Source organism: Meriones unguiculatus, chromosome 5 (genome assembly GCF_030254825.1).
Source record: "Meriones unguiculatus strain TT.TT164.6M chromosome 5, Bangor_MerUng_6.1, whole genome shotgun sequence".
NCBI lineage: Eukaryota > Metazoa > Chordata > Mammalia > Rodentia > Muridae > Meriones > Meriones unguiculatus.
Window position 1 is genome coordinate 97,753,055 of NC_083353.1, and position 23,419 is coordinate 97,776,473.

General features: G+C 38.4%; 2 protein-coding genes across 9 annotated transcripts in view; both read left to right on the forward strand.

Moving 5' to 3' along the window:
- LOC110555893 (contactin-4) overlaps positions 1-23,419 on the forward strand; it is a 1,034,823-nt gene that overhangs the window by 839,487 nt on the left and 171,917 nt on the right. For all 8 annotated transcript variants that reach the window (XM_060383874.1, XM_060383872.1, XM_060383875.1 and 5 more), the window contains 3 exons: positions 1,060-1,244; positions 14,555-14,691; positions 16,387-16,516. In XM_060383874.1, the coding sequence (XP_060239857.1) occupies positions 1,060-1,244; positions 14,555-14,691; positions 16,387-16,516 (452 nt within the window). The remainder of the gene's footprint in view (positions 1-1,059; positions 1,245-14,554; positions 14,692-16,386; positions 16,517-23,419) is intronic.
- LOC110555890 (DNA-directed RNA polymerases I, II, and III subunit RPABC4-like) lies at positions 9,136-9,338 on the forward strand. Its single transcript, XM_060383880.1, has one exon. The coding sequence runs from the start codon at positions 9,138-9,140 to the stop codon at positions 9,315-9,317; it is 180 nt and encodes a 59-aa protein (XP_060239863.1). The 5' UTR covers positions 9,136-9,137; the 3' UTR covers positions 9,318-9,338.

Below are 23,419 nucleotides of genomic sequence, written 5' to 3' on the forward strand. Positions count from 1 at the left end.
TAAATCGGTAAGGTCATCAATATGTAAATCACAATAAGAACAACAACTGTGTTGCCCAGATCAGGTTGTCATGAGTGAGCTGCTCCTCTAGGCCAGCAATTAGGTTGTAGTTTCCAGATTTTATGAGCTCATTACTTTTACTATCACTTGTTCAATACGTGGGTGTAACTTACAGTGTGGTACTCACATTGCTGGACATAACATTTGGAAGAATATATTGTTTCTGCTCTCAAGTGTTACATTACAAGCTTGGAAGGAACAAACAACATCTTATTGTTATCTCATGATTTATGTGTTAGGAATCCAAGCAGGGCTTAGCTGGGTGATGTTTTTGATCTAGGTGATGTGTGAATCTGGCACATCAGTATTGTGGAAACCTCAAGGATATTTCACATTCTGGCATCTTGGAGGCAAGGTTGGATGATGGGGCCTGCTGGGTCTGTCATTAGGTAAAACACCCATGAGACATCCTCTGTGTGGCAGTGTTAAGGCGGTCAAATCTCTTGCAGGTGTCACTAAGAGAGTGTTACAAGAAAAAGGGAATGGAACATGCCTGTTTCGTAATGTTTGAATCTAGAAATTGACTCAGTATCACCCATGTCTCATTATTAGTCAGAGTAGTCAAAGAGCCCAACATGTTCAAGGAGAGGAGACATGAACCTGGTCTCAATGGGAAGAATATGTAGGAAGTTGCCTTTATCTTAACTCTACCATGTGTATTCCTGAACATTTTACTTTAATAGTTATAGAAAACCCCTATATACAAGAAAAGGAATGTATTAAAATATTCTTTTCTTTCAATGGTAATGGTGTGTAGGAGGTTGAATGCATTGTTTAATGTTAATGTTGATGTTAAGAAAAACATGAAGTGAATAATGCTAGAGATATATACATGTTGCTAAAATAATGGTAATGTAGGAATGAAATTTGAGAAATGCTTTAATGTATTCACGGCTCTGGAAATAATGGAAGAAGTTATCAATGCAGATTGAAAAAGAGAGAGACAGCGAGACAGAGCTTTCTTTAACTTGGTTCATCCCATTTTATTCTTGCTTTTAGCCCAGTCCCAACTATTCTATGGCGAAGAGCTGATGGAAAGCCAATAGCAAGGAAAGCCAGAAGACATAAGTCAAACGGAACTCTGGAAATTCCTAATTTTCAGCAGGAAGATGCTGGTTCATATGAATGTGTGGCTGAAAACTCCAGAGGCAAAAATGTAGCTAAGGGACAGTTGACCTTTTATGGTAAGTTTTCAGTTATAGTTCTTATTTGCCATGCTACACAATTGTTCATATTAAAATCATGACTAGAAGGTCTGCTGTTGGAGATTCTTTTTCTTAAGGAATCATGTAGAATAGGATAGTGTAAGATTTGCTTTTCTACGTAATTAGCATGCCCTAGATGACTCTGGGTGTGGAGAGTGGAGGTGGGGGCAAGGATGTTGAAGGAGCAGAGAGGAAGGAATTAAGCTGATGTGTGTAGGATATGGATGGTAGTGTGAACACACTCCCAACAGAGAGTGTTTTCCTCTTTTTTTTCTTGCCATTGAGCTATAATCTTGACACAGGAAGTAGGTTTTTTTTATATGTGTGTGTGTGTGTGTGTGTGTGTGTGTGAAACTCTGTGCTTCATTTGAATTTTGATTTAAGTTCATCCAAATCCTTCATAATTGTTCCTTCTCATTGGCAGTTTAATGTGGTATCATGAACTTTTTAAAGCATACACTGTCCAAATTTATTTCTCAGAGTGGAACTCAGAGTAGAGCATGAAAAATATCTCATCATGTAGACTTTTTTATGTGAAGGAAGCTGCTCCTGTTCTGATCAAATATTTGTATTGACTCAAACATAATATAAGTGTAAAATCTGTGCCACATTATTCTTTGAATTGTGTCCTGGGAAGTTTCATAGGCTAGTGATCTGAAATCCTGAAAAGGGTTCTTTGGAAATGCATTATAAAACAAATTTGAGAGATGCCAAGTTGATTTTGGGGAGAGAGAAAGTCTCTATTTTATAGGTCTGGCTGTCCTGAAACTCACAGTGTAGACCATACTGGCTTTGAACTCACAGAGATCCATCTGCCTTAGCCTCCCAAGTGCTGGCATTAAAGGTATGTGTCACCATACCCGGCCAATAGCGTGTATTTTTATATGTTCTTCCTCCAAAGTCCTTAGTTTTAAGACAAGCTGAAAACTACACTCAATAATCATGTAAAGCATTGTAGAAACAAAACGTAAAGCAAGGAAAATGTCCAATATCAGCCATTTTAGTCCAATTCTCAGCATTTTAGACTTGCATACCCCTGAAGCAGCTGGTATGGTGAAATTCTAGAAAATTCTTCATAAAACAATCAGGACAACAGTAGTTTGGAAAAAAAATACATCTTTCTTTCTTTCTTTCTTTCTTTCTTTCTTTCTTTTTTCTCTCTATCTTTCTACATATAACAAATATAGGTTTAATATTTGGTCTTCTTTCTTAAATTATGAAAGTTGAGATAGGTAACAGACCATATAACTATGAACTCAAAGGCCAGTTACAGATTTATTCAGTGAGGAGCAATTGCCATATATTTTTAACTGTTTGGGATTTATTTTTCTCATCCAGCTAGTAATTTTTTTTTAATGTCAGGTAGCAACCACTTGAACTTACTTAGGAAAAATGGGTAGCATTTTTTCTTTCTTCTTAATTGAACAGACTTTTAGATGCAGTGGTTCCTAAATGTAATTTAAATCACTTGGTGAACTGAATAGTTAGTTGTACTTTCATGATTTTCTTCTAAGGTGAAATGCTCTCTTTCAGTATGTTAAGAAGGTGTCTTGTGTAGCCAAGTTTTGATATGGGTCTTCCTCGAGATTTGTGGTCTCCCACCTGGAAATATAGCGATATAGAGTCTGTGGTGGAGAACCGACCTTGTCAGTGGGCCTCTGTGCCTTATGTAAAATAGCTGCTTCCCAAAAGATCCTGCCCTAGAGGTAAAAATCAGGGCCTAACAATGTTTGCCTTTTAATGGTGCTGTATGTAACAGTGCTTGGAGAATGAGCAGAATGACCTGCCTGTTTTCTGACAATAGCAGAGTGTCCCTTCCTTTTCAGTCACCCCTGATGTCAGATCAGCTGACTCTCACAGCACTTGGCTATTCTATCTGTTTATTCTTGTGTTCTTCCTCAACTAGCATATCACTGATGCTGTTTTCACTGTCACAAAAGAACTTCATTATACAGAAGTGCTTGGCTGCCATTTTGTTTTCTTGTCTATTTTTTTTCTTGAAGAGAGGGTTTTGGTGTGTTCCCGGTGCTATGTTCTTAATAGCCAGCTGCCTTAATCTTTAAGTTAAATGAATTGTTACAATTAAAATTGTAATTGTGAGGAAGTAGCCCTAGTCACTTATCCAGGAGTGTCCGGCATTTGTTGACAAGAAAGTTCCTTACAACGTTAAAGTTTGCTTACTCAGGGATTAGAAACCATGTATTTGGGCTTAGAAATATTTGCATTCAGTTTTAATGAGAAATGAAATTTACAGGAAAACGGATGGATCTGGAAAGTATAAAATTAAACAAAGTGACCAAAAATAGACAAAATTAGCATGTTCCCTGTCATATGTAGCTGCTAATCTCCAGGGTAAACAAGTATTTGTGTATGTAAGTAGACAGCTTTCACATGAGGATATGAAAGAGAAAGAGAAACTAGGAGATTATAAGAGGAAACCAAGGGTGAGGGGGCATGGGGAAGAAGCAGAAGCACAAAAACAAACTTTGTTCAAACTCTGTTTGAACAGCACAGTGATAGCTAGTACTTCGTATGCTAATTCATAGCTGGCAATCAAATGCAAAACTGAGGGAAAACATTATTTTGTTGTTGTGCCACAGTACTGACCCATTTAGGAGCTCTGTGGTAGCAATATCGGTAACTGGATTTTTATTTTCTTGTTAAACTAAAAAAACTCGTGTAACCCTATTCCACACATTTGCTGTGCGGAATCACATTGCGCTACCCTCCCCTTGTGAATGTAGCAGTGGTGCTTGGTCTGTGCCTGCATAGGTCAATGGGTGCCACTTTGTCTCAACATGGATGAAGGCCTGAGATTAGTGATGACATAGGACATTCTACCTCATCTCACTTGCTCATTTTGCTCAGGCCTATATTTTGCTAGGGCAGTACGCTAACGTTTCTTTTCCTGGGGCAGAATTTCTCCCATATGACTTTAACATATTATGCATTTGTTCATAACTGACTTCATGTGGCTCTACCATGTGGGAGTCCACTGCTGTAGAGAAGGACGCTAGAAAAGTCTTTGCCCTCAAGGACCTGATATTTCACCAGATGTTAGCAGATAAAGGACTCAAATAAATTGACTCAAATATTTCAGGTTTTGGTAAGACTATAGAAGAAAATAATGATAGCCCTTTGATATAAAAGAACCAGCTACAGGTAAAAGAGTCAGGGAAGGATTGTGTGAGATTGTCCTCTAAGCAGAAATCCCAACATAAAAATGATAGCCTTCCATGGGGAAGCTGCTTCCAGGAAGAACATAGGAAGAAGGCACAAAAGCCCCGAGGCTGACAGCTCTGTGACAAGCTTGAGATACATGGAGAAAGTCTGAGTTTCTAAATCATAAGGTCCAAGGACATATGTCTGAAACAAAGGTGAGATCTAGGTGTTATCTTAAAAACCAGGGAGAGTTTAGGTTTTATTCACAGTCCATGGGAGGCTGTTGAATGATGAAAAGGGTCCATCTGATTCATACTTCTAAACATTGGTTGCTTTGTGCTGAGTAGCTGTTTGAATCACAAGAGCAGAAAGGATAGTTAAGTAGCCATTTGTCCTGCCTGTGTGGGCCAAGTTGGTGACTAGGAGCCTGAGAAACTTAATTGGAGACAGACGCAATTTGGAGTCAGAGCCTGTGGTGCTTTCTCATTTCATTCCTCCAACTACCCAGTTTGGAGAGAAACTGACTCGAAAGATATTAAAGTGTGTGATTAATGTTTACATGTTGAGAAGCAGAACAGGATTCCAAACGCCGTGCTAGAGGTTCTGAAGCTTTGGTGCACATCGGGGTAAGTGGGAGACCTTAAGAAAATACAAAATATTGGGCCCCGTATGTGGTGGTTTTGATTTGGTAGCTATGAGATTGCCTTGCAGTTAATTTCCCAGGTGTAATTCTGCTGCTGATGCTTGTATGGGGACCACGTGGTAAGGGCCTCTCTTCACTGTGAAAGATTGTTTCCAGTGTTGTAATGAAGCCCGAGATAAGATTCCTTGCACAAGAGTATTCCTGATGCTCTGGAAAGCTTCCGTCCTGGTGTCACAAAAGGCACTGCAGTCGGGCCACATACGCCCGAGTAGAATTAGAGGTCTATACTTTGTACTGTTGTAGAAGTGAGGAAATGAAGGATAGTGTCCATCATTCTCTTAGGACTTGTTCATCATCTTTCTGTCTGACCATCTCTGAAGTCATGTCTTCTTTTATTTTTTTCTTTTCTTTTTTTTTTTTTTTTTGTACCAACACACAGACAGAATTACAGTCCTCATCTTAAAGAATGAACTGAAAACTGATAGTCTGATACTTAGGGCCTTTCGCATACTTAGTCCTATAGCAATAATTGTTATGCTCATCCCTAAGAAGCCGAGAGACTTGCATCCCAGTAAAGAAGTCTCTATTTCAAAGACTGCTAACCCTCTTGCTGGAAGAAACTATTGGCTCTATTTCTTTGATTTTTCACAAATAAAATAGAAACTGAGAGATGAAACAGTATTTTATCCAAAATCATATTCCGTGTGGGATCCGACTGTGCTGGGCATTGCTGCCTGCCATACAGCCATACAAAGTGTGCTGCTGTTGGTCGCAGCTCAGTGTCTTAATCAGGGACTCATAGTCAGTCACCCTGGAACTCTCTGCAACCAATGGATGGCAGAAATGAGCATACCTGGATAAACAATTGACTCTTTTTCTTTCCTTTTCTGTTTTTTTCCTTGTTTACATTTGTCAAACGTGTCCAGAAGATCTTTTTAAAATAAAGGTTGTTCTTCAAGTTCATATACTATGTCTAGCCCTTGTATGCTGCAGTCCTGTGGCTGTAAAGGAAAAGTTGTGGCCTTGATAGTACTGCAGAGGGTGTGTGAGTATGTGTGTGAGGTCACCAGTAAGTGATTACAGAGGCATTTTGTGCACAGCTCCCTAATTCCCTGTGGATGTGCTATGTATATGTGACAGCTAGATAATATTCAACTCTGCAAAGTGGCTTAAAGGACAGAGTGACCAAAAGATGAACACAGCGGTTAAGGTGATTTCACAGTACAGCAATAACTGCTTAATTGTCCTAGGCAGAACTAATATTGGGACCCTCAGTGCCCCCTGGGTGTCATGTAAGGTACAGCCTATGATTTTTCTTCCTTTTCTTGCATCTAATGACACCAGTGAATTGAATCACTACAGTTTTTCCAGGAGCGTACACCGAGAACATGCTGTAATAACAGAATGTGGGAAATAATATAGAAATGAAAATAGAAGCTCCTCACCCCATGAGAAATGGCAAATGACAAAAAAAAAAAAAAAAAAAAAAAAGAGGATCACACCAAGGACAGTATGTTGAAACATAATTCTAGCCTTTCTGTACTGCCACAGAAAACAAAACATACGTATATTTTTTCATTGCCTGAACTTACCGTGCCAAGGCTTGCATGAATCTAAGTATCTAATAGGGGATCTTACGCTTTGAGTTTCAAGTGTCTTTTTCAGACAAAAAAAAAAAAAAAAAAAAAAAAAAAATCACAAAAAGCCTCGAATATATATATGGTGTTTCTATCCACCAATATCTACCAGGTTGTAAGTTAAAACAGATTTTTTATTTAGTACATCATTTATTATAAGTGGCAAAAACCAGTGTCTGGGTTGACAATTATCATATCAAGAAAACCGATCCTATTTTCCAAAACCAAGTAGTTATGGGGAAGGTAGGCACTATTTGTGATTTTTGCAAATCTCTTCAATATCTATTTTAACAGAAGAAAACTGGATTCTCATATGTATTTCTATGATCACCCTGTCATGATGTATTGGTTTGTCTGAAGAATATGAAGAAAATCTCACACAGATATGTGGTTTGAACGGATGGTATTCATGGTTGCTCTACAGGGATCCTGCGGATCCAAGTGGTCCAAGGGTCACATTTTCGAGGATCATAGGTCTAGCTGAATACTCCAATGTCAGTGGCAGAAGAGACATAATTTTAGGTCCTCTGGCTAAAGAAGAGACCTTGGAGTAGAGCAGGTCCATATGAGAGTCCTAATCATCGCACTCTCGATCTGGGGCCCCTGATAAGATTAGGGGGGAGGGTGATTCCACTTAACTTGCATGTTGGCATTTGCCTTAGAAGTGATATGTCTCATGTAATGCAGGCGTGGGCCATATGAAAGTGAGAATTTATGGTGGACAAGAAAAGGGAATGAATTCAGCACAAGTCAGAGCAGATTCAGAAAACCAAAGGCTTAGGTAAGGATGAAAAAGAGGAATTAGTTTCTGTTAGACTACAGTTATAGGTTAATTTTAGGGGTGTAATTGTTCTTAGCATATCAGTCCTAAGGCCTTTTAAATAGCGAACATATTGTGGATTAATTTCTCTCTCTTAATAACTCACTTATAAAGTCATGAGTTGTCTATAGTATCCCTGGGAGGAAAAGAGAAAATACATACTTTAATAGAAACTGTCAGGTGTGGCCCAGAGTAGTTTCACCATTTACTGTGGATGACCCTATGCCCATGCACACATAAGTAGCACACATTTGACTCAGTGAGTAAAATCAATTCATCCGTCCATCAATAATTCATTAAACAAATAATTATAAAAGAGAGCATAAAGTCTGTAGGAAGATACGGGTTCTGGAAGGAGCTAGAGGGGAAAAGTTAGGGACAGATGTTATCATGATACACTGTATATGTGTATAAAATGTTCAATGAATAAATAAAGGTGTGGAGGCACATACCTATAATCCCAGCATGGGGAGAAGCAGAGGCAGGCAGATCTCTATAAGTTCGAGATCAACCTGGTCTACAAAGTGATTCCAGGACAATCTAGTCTACACAGGGAAAACCTGTCTCAAAAAAAATGTAATAATAATAATAATAATAATAATAATAATACAGTTGATGACACACAGTACTTAAGCTGCATGTGCCAAGTGAGCTGCAGATGAAGAGAACTGAGATCGGTATGACAGAGGGGTATACTGTAGAGCAGATGTTGTCAGGAGATGAAGGGAAGGAGAATCTTTCTGAAGCTAAGATAGCATAAACAAAGATGTGGAGGCTGGGACTGGCTTGCTATTATATCTAAGACTGAAGAAAACCTATCTGACAAGAGCTTAGAATTCTCTGGCTGGAAGAAAATTGGGTAAGAGCAGATGGCAGATGAGTTTAAACATTAGCCCAAAGATATGAAATAATGGTGATCGTCTCTTAATGAATGTCACATTGACAGCGGGTGAAGCACATTACAAACCTCATCCAATATCTCAGATGCACATGACTTTCGGCTATCATATTTGTTTTCTATGTTAATGAATACCTATTAACAGAAATATGCCTAGTATGACTTGCCTTCTAGGGTGTCTTCACATTTTCTACTGATGTTTTTTTTATTATATTTTATGTGTATGACTGTGTATCATGTGGGCGTCTGGTGCCTGTGGAGGTCACAAAGGAGCAACCACTCCCCTTGAACTGCAGTTAAAGGTGATTGTGAGCCAGTATGTGCATGCTGAGAACCTAGCCTAGGTCTTCTCTAAGAGCAACCAGTACTCTGGACTGCTGAGCCATCTCTCCAACCACTCACCATGGTGGGTTTTTATGTTTGTTTGTCACTGTTATCTGGGAAAGTGTTGGTTGAGAGGCATCTCCTCTGCCCTTACAGAAAAATCAGTTGGCTCTTATAAAGAAATTAAAAGACCATAAACAAGAATTTGTGAACAAAACAAACAAACAAAAAAATTAGTAGAGAAGAACAAGAGGCATGAATTTCCTTGTTTTAAAAAGCAATGTGAGGAGTTTTTTGTTGTTGTTGTTGTTGTTTGTTTTTTGGTTTTTGTTTTTTTTTTTTTTTTTGCGTGCACCAAAAAGGGAATCTTTGAGCTGTGAAGGCACCAATGATGGACACCCAGAAAGACGTTCAACCCCCAAAGCATCAGCCAATGATATATATTTATGGAGAGTGTCACACCGAAAATGAAATAAAATCCAGGGATCCGATCAGATGCAGAGAATGTGGATACAGAATAATGTACAAGAAAAGGACTGAAAGATTGGTGGTTTTTGATGCTCGATGAAATGGGAATTTAGGAGTGTCTTCATTCATACATTTGCCCCACGGATGTTTTTCTTAATTGTATAGTTTTTGACTTAGCTTAATGAATACAAATGAATACCTATTTCATTTTAGAAATGCTATTGTATTTTAATACTTTGTATCAAGGAAATTTTGGTTCAACATACTGTTTTTTTGTTGTTGGTGTTGTTGTTGTTCTTGTGATCTCAACCACAATGAAATAAAATTGTTTCCCAAAACGAAACAAACAAACCAAAAAGCAATGTGAAGGGCTGGAAAGGTGGCTCAGCAGTTGAGAATATGTACTCTTCTTACAGAGGACTTGAATTCAGTTCCTAGCACCCACATTTTTTTTTCAAATTTTTATTTAACTTTTATTAATTACACTTTATTCATTTTGTATCCCCCCATAAGCCCCTCCCTCCTCCTCTCCTGGTCCCACCCTCACCCCCCTTCTGCATGCATGCCCCTCCCCAAGTCCACGGATAAGGGAGGTCCTCCTCTCCTTCTTTCTGATCTTAGTCTATCAGTTCTCATCAGAAGTAGCACCCACATTTTAAGGCTCACAAATACCTGTGATTTTAGAACTGTGGGGATCCAACGCATCTGACCTCTGCAGTGATCTACACCCACATGCACAAGCACAAGCAAGCCCCATATACACAGAGACACCAAACTGAAAATAAATAAAAATATTTAGAAAACAATGTGAATGAGGATTTACATACGGAAGTCAGAAGGAATTTTAGAGTTTCTAGTTCAGCTTTCTCTGAGTTCAAGAAGAAAACATGGTTGTCAGCCTCTACACCCCAAAGACTCTCTTGCAGCTACGACACATCATCTCAGAGCAGTGTTTCTCAACATGGGTGTGGTTAGTCATCAAGTCATATTTTACGTGAACTGTGTCAAAAGATTAATGTTTAAAGCAACGCAAGTCTGCTCTGGTTAAAGTCAGTATCTTCTAAGAACCGTTAGTCCTTGTAGCCCCCCTTTTGAAACCCTCTGAGGGAATGACAGTCATTGTAGTGAAGGGACTAGATGAAAGCCCATCGCAGGTGAATGAGGGTGACAGTTGGACACTATCTTGGAGCATAATACTTTCAATGATATATGTAAATTTAAGGTCTGGGACTTATTAAAAACCAGTCTATAATTATAAACTATATATTTAAACATTAAAAGATCATTAATTTCATTATATACACAGGGAATGTTAGATTTAAGATAAATTGATACTATCTTAAAAATAGCACTAAGAATCCTAAGAAATGTGTGTGTGTGTGAGAGAGAGAGAGAGAGAGAGAGAGAGAGAGAGAGTGTGTATGTGTGTTAAAGTGAAACTGAGTAATTACCTCTAGACTCATAAAGCCCACTACCAGTAAGAGCAATGTTATAGCCAGCCCTCTGTATTTCCTGGAAATATCTCAAGCTTCTCCAAGATTGTTGAAGCCATCAGAAATAATTGCAAATATCTATAAGGTCAACTTTACAAAAGTTACTTAAAAGATTTTGCCTTAGATATTTAAAGCTCCAAGGTCTAAGGCCACGGCTTGCCCTTGTTTCTATGAGAAATTTCTGGTTTGGAGGAATGAAGAAAACCAGATACCTCTGAGATTGTTTGACCCCTTGAGTTCAAATTATATTTGTTTGAAATAGAAATTATTACTGAATAAGAGGCTTGTATGATTCCAGTGTCTGGAATATACAAACCTTGATTTAGGTCATTTCTGGCAGTTATTGAGCAAAAGATTGAAATGAAAAGATTGTTCATCTGTCAAAAGATGAACAGTATGGCAGGGTCAAATCCCAGCACAGTTATTTAATTGTATATTTGAACTTGTGGCTTGAGACAAGACTTAGGGGTAATTCTTTTGTTTCAAATGTTGAAGACTGCAAAAGATCAAAAGAGTGACTTATTTTTTGTTATAATAATTTATTTAATTCTGTTCAATGCATGAGCTCAAAAAAGATTAGTTAGGAATTGTAAAATAAGAATTTATGTGGGCTTCTGTGAGCTGATGTGTGGGATGTGAAGTTGAATATTATTATTGAATTTTGACAATATATGATAAACAACATCTACTCTAATATAGTATACAAATAGTATTTTCTAAAATGCACTGAGCTCAAATTCTCATCATTCAAAGATTTTTAACTTGCTAGCCCAAGAGCATATGGATACCTATAAACCATCTCTAGCAATCACAGATTTTGTTCTAGAAAGGAAGAATAATCAAGTGATAAAAATGTGATTCATCTGATGTAAATAAATGGGAGTGAAAAAGTGACAATGTGTGGGTTTGTTGATCCACATTTGGCACATTAAAATACAAACTATCTCATTCTTTTCCTTTATACCATAGGAGTGTGTGTGTGTCTATGTGTGTGTCTGTGTAAGTGTGTATATGTGTCTATCTGTGTGTTTGTGTTTGTGTGTGTGTGTTTGTGTGTGTGTGTGTGTGTCTGTGTGTGTAAATAAGAGATGAGTCCCAAGACTCATTCTTTGGGCTGCCACCACATTGAATTTTAAGACAGTACCTCATAAGTTCAGTTAAGCTGGCAAGCTGAACCCCAGAAATATGCCTCTCTCTGATTCCAAGTCAGTTAAGCTGGCTATCCAGTGAAGCCCAGAAATATTCCCACCTTTGCCTCTCTCTTCTAGAATCACAGCCATGTGTCACCATGACCAGCCTGAATATGCGAGCCCTATGTTGACCTCAGGTCTTCATGTTTGCATAGCCAGCACTTTACCAGCTTGGCTATCTCCCCATCCGCTGCCACCCCATTCCTCCCCTCCCTGGGCTCCTGTGCAGTTGTTCACTTCCAGACACTCATATTTAGGTCATGTTAATTTGGCTTCTATGAACAGATTTTTCTTTGAAAGCAAAGAAAGTACCTGATGACTATTGTCATCAAACCAAAATTAGTTCAGTATTAAGCAAATTAGTTGTGGGTTTCACCTCGGCCAAGACAAATTGTTCATTCTGGTTGAGCTCCTTGACTTCCACAACCCCAATGCACAAGACAGAATGAGCCCTCAGAAGTATCTAATTAGTTTGAAATTTTCAAGGTCATTTTAAACTTGCTTCAAAGCCTGCCTTTCCTGCTCCTTTGCGATAATAGCAAGGCTTGGCTTCTACTTTCTATAGTTTTGAAAGAATGAGCCCAAGTGTTGCAGGATGTGGGTGACATTGAAATCTTTCTCTGTATGTGTTTGTGAAGTTTCCTGTTTGAACTTCAGCTTGACATTTCTTCTTAAGTTACATTTGTCCTTCCTTGTTTTGCTTTTTATTCCCTCACTCCTTTTCAGAAGTTTGTGCTTGTTAATATTCCACTGAATTCTGTGGCTTTCTTGTTTGCTTTGTTCCCCAGACTCTGCAGGGGGTGAATGTGCTGCAGGTTGAATGTGTATCTGGCAGGCTAGGCCATTAGTCCTAAAGGAGTTATACACTGGCTTTTCCCAGTAGAGTTCTGGGAAGATATTACCTCTTGAGCTTCCCTTCCCATTAGCAGCCGGATGATAGAGGACAGCAGCCAACTTGCAGCTCTTTCAATGATGCAGGTTATAACCCTTCATTCAAGCTAATGCTTGTTGATGTTGTAACGTTTTTTTGAAGTTGACCCTTTTGGCCTCCCCTCGTAAGCAGCCATGCATCATCTCCATCAGGAGAGAGTTTGCAAAATTGTGTTTTGCTCTTTGAAAAACATGGAATTGCTTGTAGATGAAAAAGAAGAAAACAGCATTTAGTCAAGGACCTAGAGACCTCTGCTGGTTAAGTGACTCATTGAGTGTTTTTCTGTCTTTGTTTATTATCTAGAAGGTAAGATACACAGCTTAGCCTTCACACTACCAATGTTCTTTGAATTAAATTGTCCATGACTTGAAGCCTCAAAGAATAAATATATTGAGGTCAAGTTAGCTAAGAGACGTGTTAAGAAAATTGAATAATATCTTCCAATTAATGCTGGTATCAACTCTAGTTATTAAGTTACCATCAGTAGTTATTACCCTGTAGAAATGTCTTGTGAACAGGTAAGTACCTTAAATAATAGCTGTGGTTATCTTCTGTAGGAGTTTTAGCAAAAGGTCTTTACAAATAAACACACCACTGTAGATAAAAGCATGAATTGTGCTATAGGCAAGAACTGCTGCTTATTAATAGTTTATAGAAGATTGGTTGTATATCTATTGAGATCATAGAAAAACAAGACATGCTTTCAACAGAAGCATGAAAAACATGATACAGCGTGGGTGGTTGGGGTGGTGTTCAGCATCATGAAATGTGAGAATTAGATGCTGCCTTGAATTTCCATGTGAGTTTGTGGGCAGAACTTGATTTTCTAAAAGGACTCGATAAATCCAAAACTCACTCAAAAATATTGGCTTTAAGGATCATACTGCTGTGGCTAGCATTCTTCTTATATGGGATCAGCAAATAATGAATGACAATAATTCCTCATAGACATATAACGGCTACAAAGTCTTTCCATGTAACCTATGGGAATGAAATATGCTAGTAAAGGATGAGACAAGCTGTTCTAATGAAAGAAAATTCAACATACAATGGCTTAAATGAAAAGCTCACTTACTTCATGTTATCTTTCCAAAAATAAAAAGTAGCCCTCACTGCTGAGTTGCTTTGCTTTGCAGTGTCATTCAAGGGCCAAGGTCATCAATTTCATCTCTATAGAACTGTCAACTCTATTTCCAAGCCTGTTAAAGTTTTTACTATTTCCTGATCAATGTAAAGGTGCAAGGCTCCAGAAATAGCTAATATGTGAGGGTGCTCCCTCCACTTCCACCAGTGACCAGCTGGAAAGAGCTTAAATCCTTGACTATTTCTTAATGAAGAGGAATCTTGGGAAAGTGTAGGTAGAAATTCATGAGCTCATTCCAAAGGTGTATATGGTGGTTCTTGAAGTTTGTTTATATTAAAAACAAAATAATAGCAAGACATAAGAAACAATTTAAACCATGGTTAATTGTAGTTGTATTAATGCTGGCTTCAGTGAAGTGATTAAAAGGATGCATAATATGGAAAAGAAACAAGATGTTCATAAGGACATACATTTTCCTTAAATGTCTTCTCACCCTTATTATTCGTATGTCAGGTAGAAAAGGAATTTGATTAAAAGCCCATTTTAATCTTCAATTCCTTAGAATAAAAAGAAATTGATTATACAATTAATAGATGTCTCTTCTTTGTGTTTTCTTTCTTTCTTTCTTAACTTCTATAGCTCAACCTAATTGGGTTCAAAAAATAAACGATATCCACGTGGCCATGGAAGAGAGTGTCTTCTGGGAATGTAAAGCAAATGGTAGGCCCAAACCTACCTACAGGTGGCTAAAGAATGGTGACCCACTGTTAACACGGGTAAGTAAATTGGTGGTAATTGTGTCTTAATGTAATGTAATGTAATGTAATGCTTAATGTGGCCTCATTGCTATGGAAACAGAATAATGTTGCGTTGTCTCCAAAATAACAAGCAACTAAATGTCATTAAGAGTAGAAAAAGTGAAAGTAAATACAGTTGACAAATAGAAATTATAAATAAAACATGTAAAGCTTCTATATGAGACCTTTGTACCTGATAGATTAACACTTTGGTAGCTTTACAATAAGAAAACCACACAGAATGTCTGGAACCTGGAACTTTGTAAAGATGTGTAGAAAGTGAATCCAAGGATCCACTTTGGGGCGGGGGGAGTCTTGATATGATGCAAATATGACCATCAAAATGCAATGTGACTCTCAAAAGAAAATCTGGAGAGTCATTATGTCCAATTTGATTTTCTTTATTGTGTTTTCCTATGGAGTGTCGAGTGTTACTTGAAATTTGGCATTTTCCCCAGCCCCCACATTGAGAGCCAGCTTACATGCTCAGATTTCTTCCCTGCATAGTACATCTAGGAAAGAAAATGTTTCTGGACAATGGTAGGAAAGGGAACAATTTCTTCCGACCACCCATGTCATGGTCACTTTCAATTCCCTGGAAGGTTCCTCTGGTTCATCATTCCCTCTGTCACAAAAAGTCAAACAAATTGCTAGTGTGCAGGTTCCCAGAAACTTGCTATTTCCCTCTGTTCATGGAAAGTAAGGAGACAAGGATGCTGTGATCAAGTCTAGTAAAGTATCTGTTTAACTAGACACAGTCCCTCAGAAGACAGAATTTTTTTATTCTAAAGCTTTGTGTGCCCCGGGGAGTGTGTGTATATGTGTGCGTATTTGTGTTTAGTATGAAAACAGGGAATTCTTTGTGCTCTAGAAATTGATACTCAAGTTGCATGGCTTCAGCTTGATACATGAGAAGGTTCTTTTGCTATATATGCTGTCTTTCTTCCTTCATCTTGACTACTAAGTAGATCATAAATATAATCATCCCATTGACAGCAATCAAGCATCAGAACATTTGTTTTTGAGACATAGTTTCACTATGTATCTCTCACCAACCTAGAACTCACTAAATAGACCATCCTGTCCTTAAACTTAAGAGGTCTACCTGCCTCTGCCTCCTAGGTTCTGGAATTCAAGGCATAAGCCCCACGATGACTGCTAGAGTAAATTATTAACACCTATTCTTTTTCGGTAAATTCAACAGATACTAAAAATTTGTGTAAGCCCATCTAAGATTATAATACTATCAACCCTTGAAGGGCTACCTGGTGATAATTTAAGGCTTTAAACTCTAAATGATAAATTTGATTGTGTTTTCACCCTTTCTGCAATTAGCACAAAACCATAGAATAAAAACAGCTCTTCAGCTTTCAAGGTTAAGTTCACTTATTTACAGGGCATATCCATCTGAATGACTTCACTATTAAGTCACTGTGAATGCAAGAGAATCCTACAATTTAAATTCCATTTACCAACTGATATGCTGCTAGTTCCATTTGCCATCTGACCTGGCACAGATTTACTTGACAGATAAGCAGATCATGTTAATGTAAATTGCTTATGTGATGATTATTTTGCTCCCATTAAGCCCTCTTGACATAACATGTAGCAAAATTGCCTTAAGTTCTCAGATGTGGAAGGCCACTATTTTTATACTCCTCTTTTCTTTCACAGGATAGAATACAAATCGAGCAAGGAACACTCAACATCACAACGGTGAACCTCTCAGACGCTGGCATGTACCAGTGTGTGGCAGAGAACAAACACGGAGTTATCTTTTCCAGCGCTGAGCTTAGTGTAATAGGTGAGTCCTTATAATGGAGAGGAAAAATTAGAAGAAAATCTCTTTAAGTCACTAAAGTAATAAGCAGATTTGGCAACCATAAATGTTCAGTCCTGAAGAATGTATAAAGAGATCCTCAGGTTTGAAGATGTTCTAGAAACAAGTAATAGAGCCTTCCAAGCAACAGGAAGAGATCACTTTTGAATCGGGTTTCTTCTGATGCCTACAGAAGCTAACACAACTCCCTTGGTACTCAATTTCTATTCCTTTACAGACCACACTTCTTAATTGAGCAAAATTTCTGAAATGCATCTGCTATGATCATTATGATTTGGTACAACTTCAGCTTGGAGGGAGTAGAACTGACTTGGATTGGAAAGGCTTATTTGAACAGCTGGCAAAGTGACCATTGTTCTTCCATTTCTGAACTTTCCAGACTTTGCACTAACGGTCTGCTGATGTGCTGTCTTCCCTTCAGAACTGACCTCTCCAGTCTACATGTCTACCATCCTATCTTCCTCGCTATTTTGCCTTTAATTATTAATCCCTTAATTCCCCAATCCATGTTCTGAAACATTCTCTCAGCTTCTTTACTCAATACTCTCGTTTATTCTTATGCTCACTCAGCGCCTATCAAGTGCCATCTGTGTTCTTCAGTGCTGTGTTTAGTGCTGGGGATGCAGTTTTACCAGAGGCCAATGGAACGCTCTGCTCCTGCCTGCAGGGCTTTCCATCCTGTTCTCCAAGCCCCAACATGGCTTCCTCGGGAAGTCCTATGATGCGTGCTTGGATCAGTTTCTCTCATTGCTGATCTCAGTACTGCCCTTTATCTTTATATCCATAATAGCAAAGACCAGTGGTATATTATACTTTGACATGTTCACCTTTTTTTTTCTCCCACTGCATTTTAATCTCCCTATGGTGTCAAAATTTATAATTGTATCTTCAGAACTTTATGAAATAATTAACAACATGATAGGTACTCAATAAATACTGAATAAATAAGAATGATAGGTGAATGAAGGAGTGGAGATAACATTTTAGAAAGCAGATTCATGTGCCAGTGAAGAAGTAGTTTAAAGGTGTTTTTTTTAAGTCCAGAAAAGCAACTTACATACATCCCATAGAAATTATTAATTAAATTTAGCTATTATTAGTATAAAGGTCTAAATGCACCAAAAGAAAAGAGAGTTATACATTATTTCATCAGCATCTCTCTCTCTCTTTTTTTTTTTTTTTTGAAACAGGGTTTCTCTGTGTAGCCTTGGCTGTCCTGGAATCACTTTGTACACCAGGCTGGCCTTGAACTCATAGAGATCCACCTGCCTTTGCCTCCCGGAGTGCTGGAATTAAAGGCATGAACCACCTTACCCAGCTTTATCGGTACATCTTAATTTAGAGGGTCTAAGCAATTGGTAGTTCTTGACTAGACCATAATAGAAGGGATGTTTGTACAAAATAAGAGCATTTCACATACCTGGTAGCATTTCCAGTCTTTAAGTCCTGGTTGTACCCCTGAAGGCAATTCTCTGTGCCTAACATTTTAAGTAAAAAATATATATCAAATTTACTATCTCCTAAACTGTGCTGAGGAAGAAAAAAGGAAGGAAGGAAGGAAGGAAGGAAGGAAGGAAGGAAGGAAGGAAGGAAGGAAGAAAGAAAGGGAGAAAGAAAGGGAGAAAGGGAGAAAGGGAGAAAGGGAGAAAGGGAGGGAGGGAGGGAGGGAAGGAGGGGGAAAGGGAGGGATGAAAGAAAGGAGGAAAGAAGGAAGGAAAGTCTCCAGTTACTCTTCTTGTCAACATCTTTAGATTGTACAAGAATCAATCCTGTCAAAGACAAACATTTCTGTGAGTTAAGGGAGCCACACATGTTGTATGCAGTAGACACCAAAAGTTCGTGAATGCTTCATTTTCATGGTATAGTTATTGCCCTAAATCACCACCTTATCATGTCATTGTCTTGGGTGCTACAACCTCAAGTCAAGACTTCTGAAAGCACAGATACCTTCAAGTCAGAGCCTGAAGAGTGACGATGAAAACTCCTGAGAAGTAATTAACCATCCTTGTTGTAGCCACATTTACCATGAGGACCGTAATGGCATTTCAGTAAAGTCACAAGCCAAACTGGCATTGAAAGCAAGAGGATGAAAAAACAGAATAACTCATTAAAAATTAAGACAGAAAATAAGAGGATTGGTAGGAGCTGAGGGAGGGGAGTTTGGCCCATGGTCTGTACTAGACAGCCAAATCTTGCACAAGTTATAGTTGAAGAATTCAGACAGAAAGAAGACCAAGAGTGTGTCAGAGCAGAGTAAAATGGCCTGAAATCAGAAAGTTTCCTGTAAATATAGAATCCTGGATGTCTTTTTAAAACTCAACTCATGTGCTAAATGCATGTGTAGCAGAATTTACCTCAAGACATAAACATGAATGAACAGTTTCAGAGACTCTTATATGACAAATTTGAAAGCCTCATCCTTAAGAGCCCATTTTTTTTTCTATTTTATTTTATTTTATTTTATTTTATTTTATTTTATTTTTTTCAATGCAGTTTATTCAGAAACCTTGAACAATCCTTGGACCCTGGGGAAAGCCAGCCCATAGCTTAAATAGCCTCTGGGTAGCCAACCCAGGCATGCCACGTGGGCAATGCAGATAGGTCCACATACATGGAAGCAAGCCAGATCCTCAGCCTTAGCCAAATGTGGAATTGTTCGTGACAGAGAGCACTCACCATCGGGAAGGTGGAAGGCAGAAACCAGCTCCATCTTTAAGGCATAGCCTTCTGCAGCTCTCTACAGTTCCCCCTTTTTGTTTTAGATGCATCAGGCAAGAGTAGAGGTCTGATCTCTGATATTAGAAATAAATTGGGACTTTGTACCGATGTTCGTTTGGGTGTCATCCACCCAAAGAGCATCAGACCCGTCCGATACCTTTTTCTCAGAGGCGGGACCTGGGGCATCAACCCGCATGCAACCAGACATGAAGAGCCCATTTTTTTTATCCCAAAACTGTCACATTATGTATTTGGAGTTAATTAAGGTCACCTGTGTGTTGACTGGACAGTTCCCCAGACTCTCCCTCGAGGGAGAAGACATTTGATCCTGTAAAAGGCAACATAGATTGATGCCGCTTAGCTGTAGCAGACTAGAATAGTCTTTCATTCCACAGACACTTTGTTCCTCACAAAATAGCAATAGTCTGACTCTTCGAGCCTCCATCTTCTGTTCCTTATACCCTTTATTAGAATTGAGAGGCTAATCTGAAGAAACAAAAACAAAGAGGATTGAAATTATATACTGTTCATTAGAGAACAAAGAAAGGCTATGTTAGTTTCAACTATTGATACAATATTAGGATTCTTCAGTGCTTTGGAGGAGATCCCCTTTAATGCTAGATAATAGCCCTAATGTCATGAATAAGAGATGGCTAGGAAGTGTATACTTAATAGGCTTTTCCCATGGTCTAGCTTTATGTGTTCTGTGAGGATATTTAATGTATTTGTAACATGTCTATTTTTAATGGATTGAAGCTGCTGAATAATAAATGGAAGTATTGGGTGCTTTGCTCACAGGGCATGAAGAAAGTTTTATCTTGAGGTCAGTACATTAACATTACATAGAGTTGCCCTGGTTTTTAACAGACCAATTATAGCTATCCTTTCTTTTTTTTTATTATTCCCCAAGGGAACTATTACCTAAATATTTTAAATTTTTTAGATTATGGTTTTATTTATTCCCTTTGTGGGATCATATGTGACTCATGTGATCAGGTGTGGATGCAAGAATCTTTACCCACTGAGCCATCTTACCCATTCTCCAAATCTTCATTTCTGTTAGTACTTATATCATAGATGAGATTTCTTTTGGGGGTCATAATCAATCCCTGGATCTGGGGTGGTGCTGCATATAGACCCTGGAGAATAAACATAATTCCATCCCTCTCTTTAACTCCTGCAAATATATTAGAATGGAGGTGACTACAACCGTGAAATTACTAGGAAACTTGATAGCCAATGTTCACATTACCTATTTTCTTGGTTAAAACATAATCATCCTAATGTAATAATATTTCTACTCATGTTCAGAGTGAAAGGATTGCTCAATGAGTCACCAAAATGTGAAATTCTCTGTTATGTTTGATACAGAATTCTTAGGCAATGTAGGTAATTATGAGATAGGGGATGTCTGAATTCTTAGAGCAGAGGCCCAGATACTTATAGCTATATGAGCTAAAGTATTAAGGGAGTGATCTCCAGGGAAAATCCGTAAGCTCAAAAGAATAGTCAAGAAGACAGAGTAAGCAGAGATAAGGGCTTCGTTAAGTGAACTCTAGCCCAGGTGTGATACAGAACGGAGCTTTTTGAAACATACATTGCACCTCAGAGTTATTTTTACCTTTAGGCAGGGATGCTGGTTTTATTTAAGGAAACATTTCAGTTTGCCCCTGGTTGTCCCATTGGTGACAGAGATGAGATCCTAGGTTAGAGACATATGTGCTAGAAGATAGGGTGAAATAGGCCACAGAGGAGGACATTGCAGCCAGTCCAGAAGAGAACTGATAGGCTAGGGTCAGATGGAAGGGGAGGAGGACCTCCCCTATCAGTGGACTTAGAGAGGGGCAGGGAGGAGATAAGGGAGGGAGAGTGGGATTGGGAGGGAATGAGGGAGGGGGCTACAGTTGGGATATAAAGTAAATAAACTGCAACTAATATAAAAAATAAAAATCTAATTAAATAAAGATAGGGTGAAGAATAAAGTAGGTCTCCCAAAGCCAATTTTCCAGTGAAGAAAAATAGCTTGGAGATGCCAAATGCACAACATTCACAGCAGTTGAGGCCAGAAAACAGATAGAGAACAAGATACTTTGCCAACTGCCTGGATATTTTGTCCAATTTTCAAAGACTATAAAGGGCAGGATGGCTGTTGTACCAGAAAACCTTTCCTTTGTGTTGTGGAATAAGCCACCTTAAAAGGTAGTGGTCTGCCCAGTAATTTCTGAATATGACTTGAATTTTCGAGGACTGAAAATTTCCAGCTACTGAAACAGATGCCTCTGTCCTGAAGAACTTCCTTTTTTTTTTTTTTTTTTTTCCAACTGTTACTTAAAATGTGTACTGGCAGCCACTGCTGCAGTATATTTCAAGGAAATGCCACTGCAGAAACTCTCTTGCCCTGCTTGGGAGAGGACATCTGACCCTAGCAGGACACTCAAGCCACATCAAGTAACTGATGGACCAATTACAGTGAGGTGCAGGGTTGAGCAATTATCCAGTTAATTTGGCATTTATCCAGATGATTGGCTCCCAAATTAGAAAACCATTAAGGCTAAACTAAAAGTTATTTCAGAGGGACTTCCACAAGTGCTTATCTGCATCTCAGTCTGATTTCTCAACTGCCTCGTTGAGCCAGATTACAAAATAATCAAACGGAGGAGTGTGAGCAGCATCTAATGAGAGGACAAATGTCTTTCTTATCCAAATGCAAATGGCTAGCCAGAAACACTACCACTGCAAAGAGACAAAGCAAATGCTTGGATCTCAGAGTCAAAGTTTGAGCATGCAGAGAGTCGCTGATTCCAGTGTTCCTACTGATCAAATCTAAATACCATAGAATTTTGCCTAAAGTCTCAGTTCTCAAACTATACTGGGAACCCATACCATCCAGATATAATTCCATCTAAATATTGTTGAACCCTTCCCCCAGAATTTCTGGATAGTACTTCTGAGATGAGACCTGAAAATTCACATTTCTAACAAGGAACCAGATCATGCTGACATTTCTGGCCAAGAACATACATTCATTTCTAGACAGAACATTTGCTTTCTTTTTAAAAGCAGAGTGTATCCTGCCTGAGGAAATCTCTGCTTAGCATCAGTATTCCATATCAGAAGTTGCCTATATGACAGAAATACTCATTGTCATAGATAGCTACCATGGTTAAATGATCTGTCTCAGCAGGACACTGATAGAAAGAATGACTTGACCAACTACCATGTGAAGGCTGAGCAAAGTTGTTGCATGCTATGGATCTTATACCTTAATGATTACCTAGGAAAGACATTGCAATCTCAAAGATGTATATTATAATTCCTCACAGCCATAAAAAGGCCAGGAGTTAAAATGTGAATCAAGGCATTGGCGTGAGGCTACTGTATATTGTTTTATTGATAGAATTCTTGCATCCCTAATAAAACTGCTGTGAAAGCATTATCTGCTATGAAATCCATAGTTCTTCAAAAATATATTCCTAACAAATTGATCTTAAAATGCAAAACTTTTTCTTTAAAACTGAAAAGTGCAAATCTTTTATTACAGAGTCAAAATTTTCACCACCCAGTAATAAGCAGACTCTTTTCCCCTGCTCTCCATGTTGCTTTGTCTATGCTGGCTTTCAAGAGTCCAAGCTAATTTAACTCTCATACAATTATACTGTGATTGCTTTTCTTCCTTTTTTCCTATTTGACTCCAGTAATGTTTTAAATGCATTTATTATTCTACATATTTTAGCACTGCCCCCCTCAAATCTTTCTAGTGAGGAAATGTAATGAAATGAGATAATTATTTTCCTCTCTACCTCCTTCTGGTAACAAGTTATTCCAAGTAGGGAGTAATGGCAGCAAAATAACAAAATAAAAGGGCCCTTCTTCCCTTGGATACACAAACTCAACAATTCACAGAGTAGTTGTCATTATGAGCTTTTGGAAACAATTGCTACCGGAAAAACTTGGATTCTCTTTTGTATATCCTTAGTCTCATTAATAAAGGGATTTTAAAGTGGACACAGAAGGAAGCTTGAGAACAATTTTATTGGAGTTTGATGGAAAAACCTGAGTGCAAGTAAGTGGTGAAACTCAGAAGCTTGTAGGAGGAGGGAGACAATGGGAACAGGGACTGTCTCTGACATGAATTCAGTGGCCTGCTCT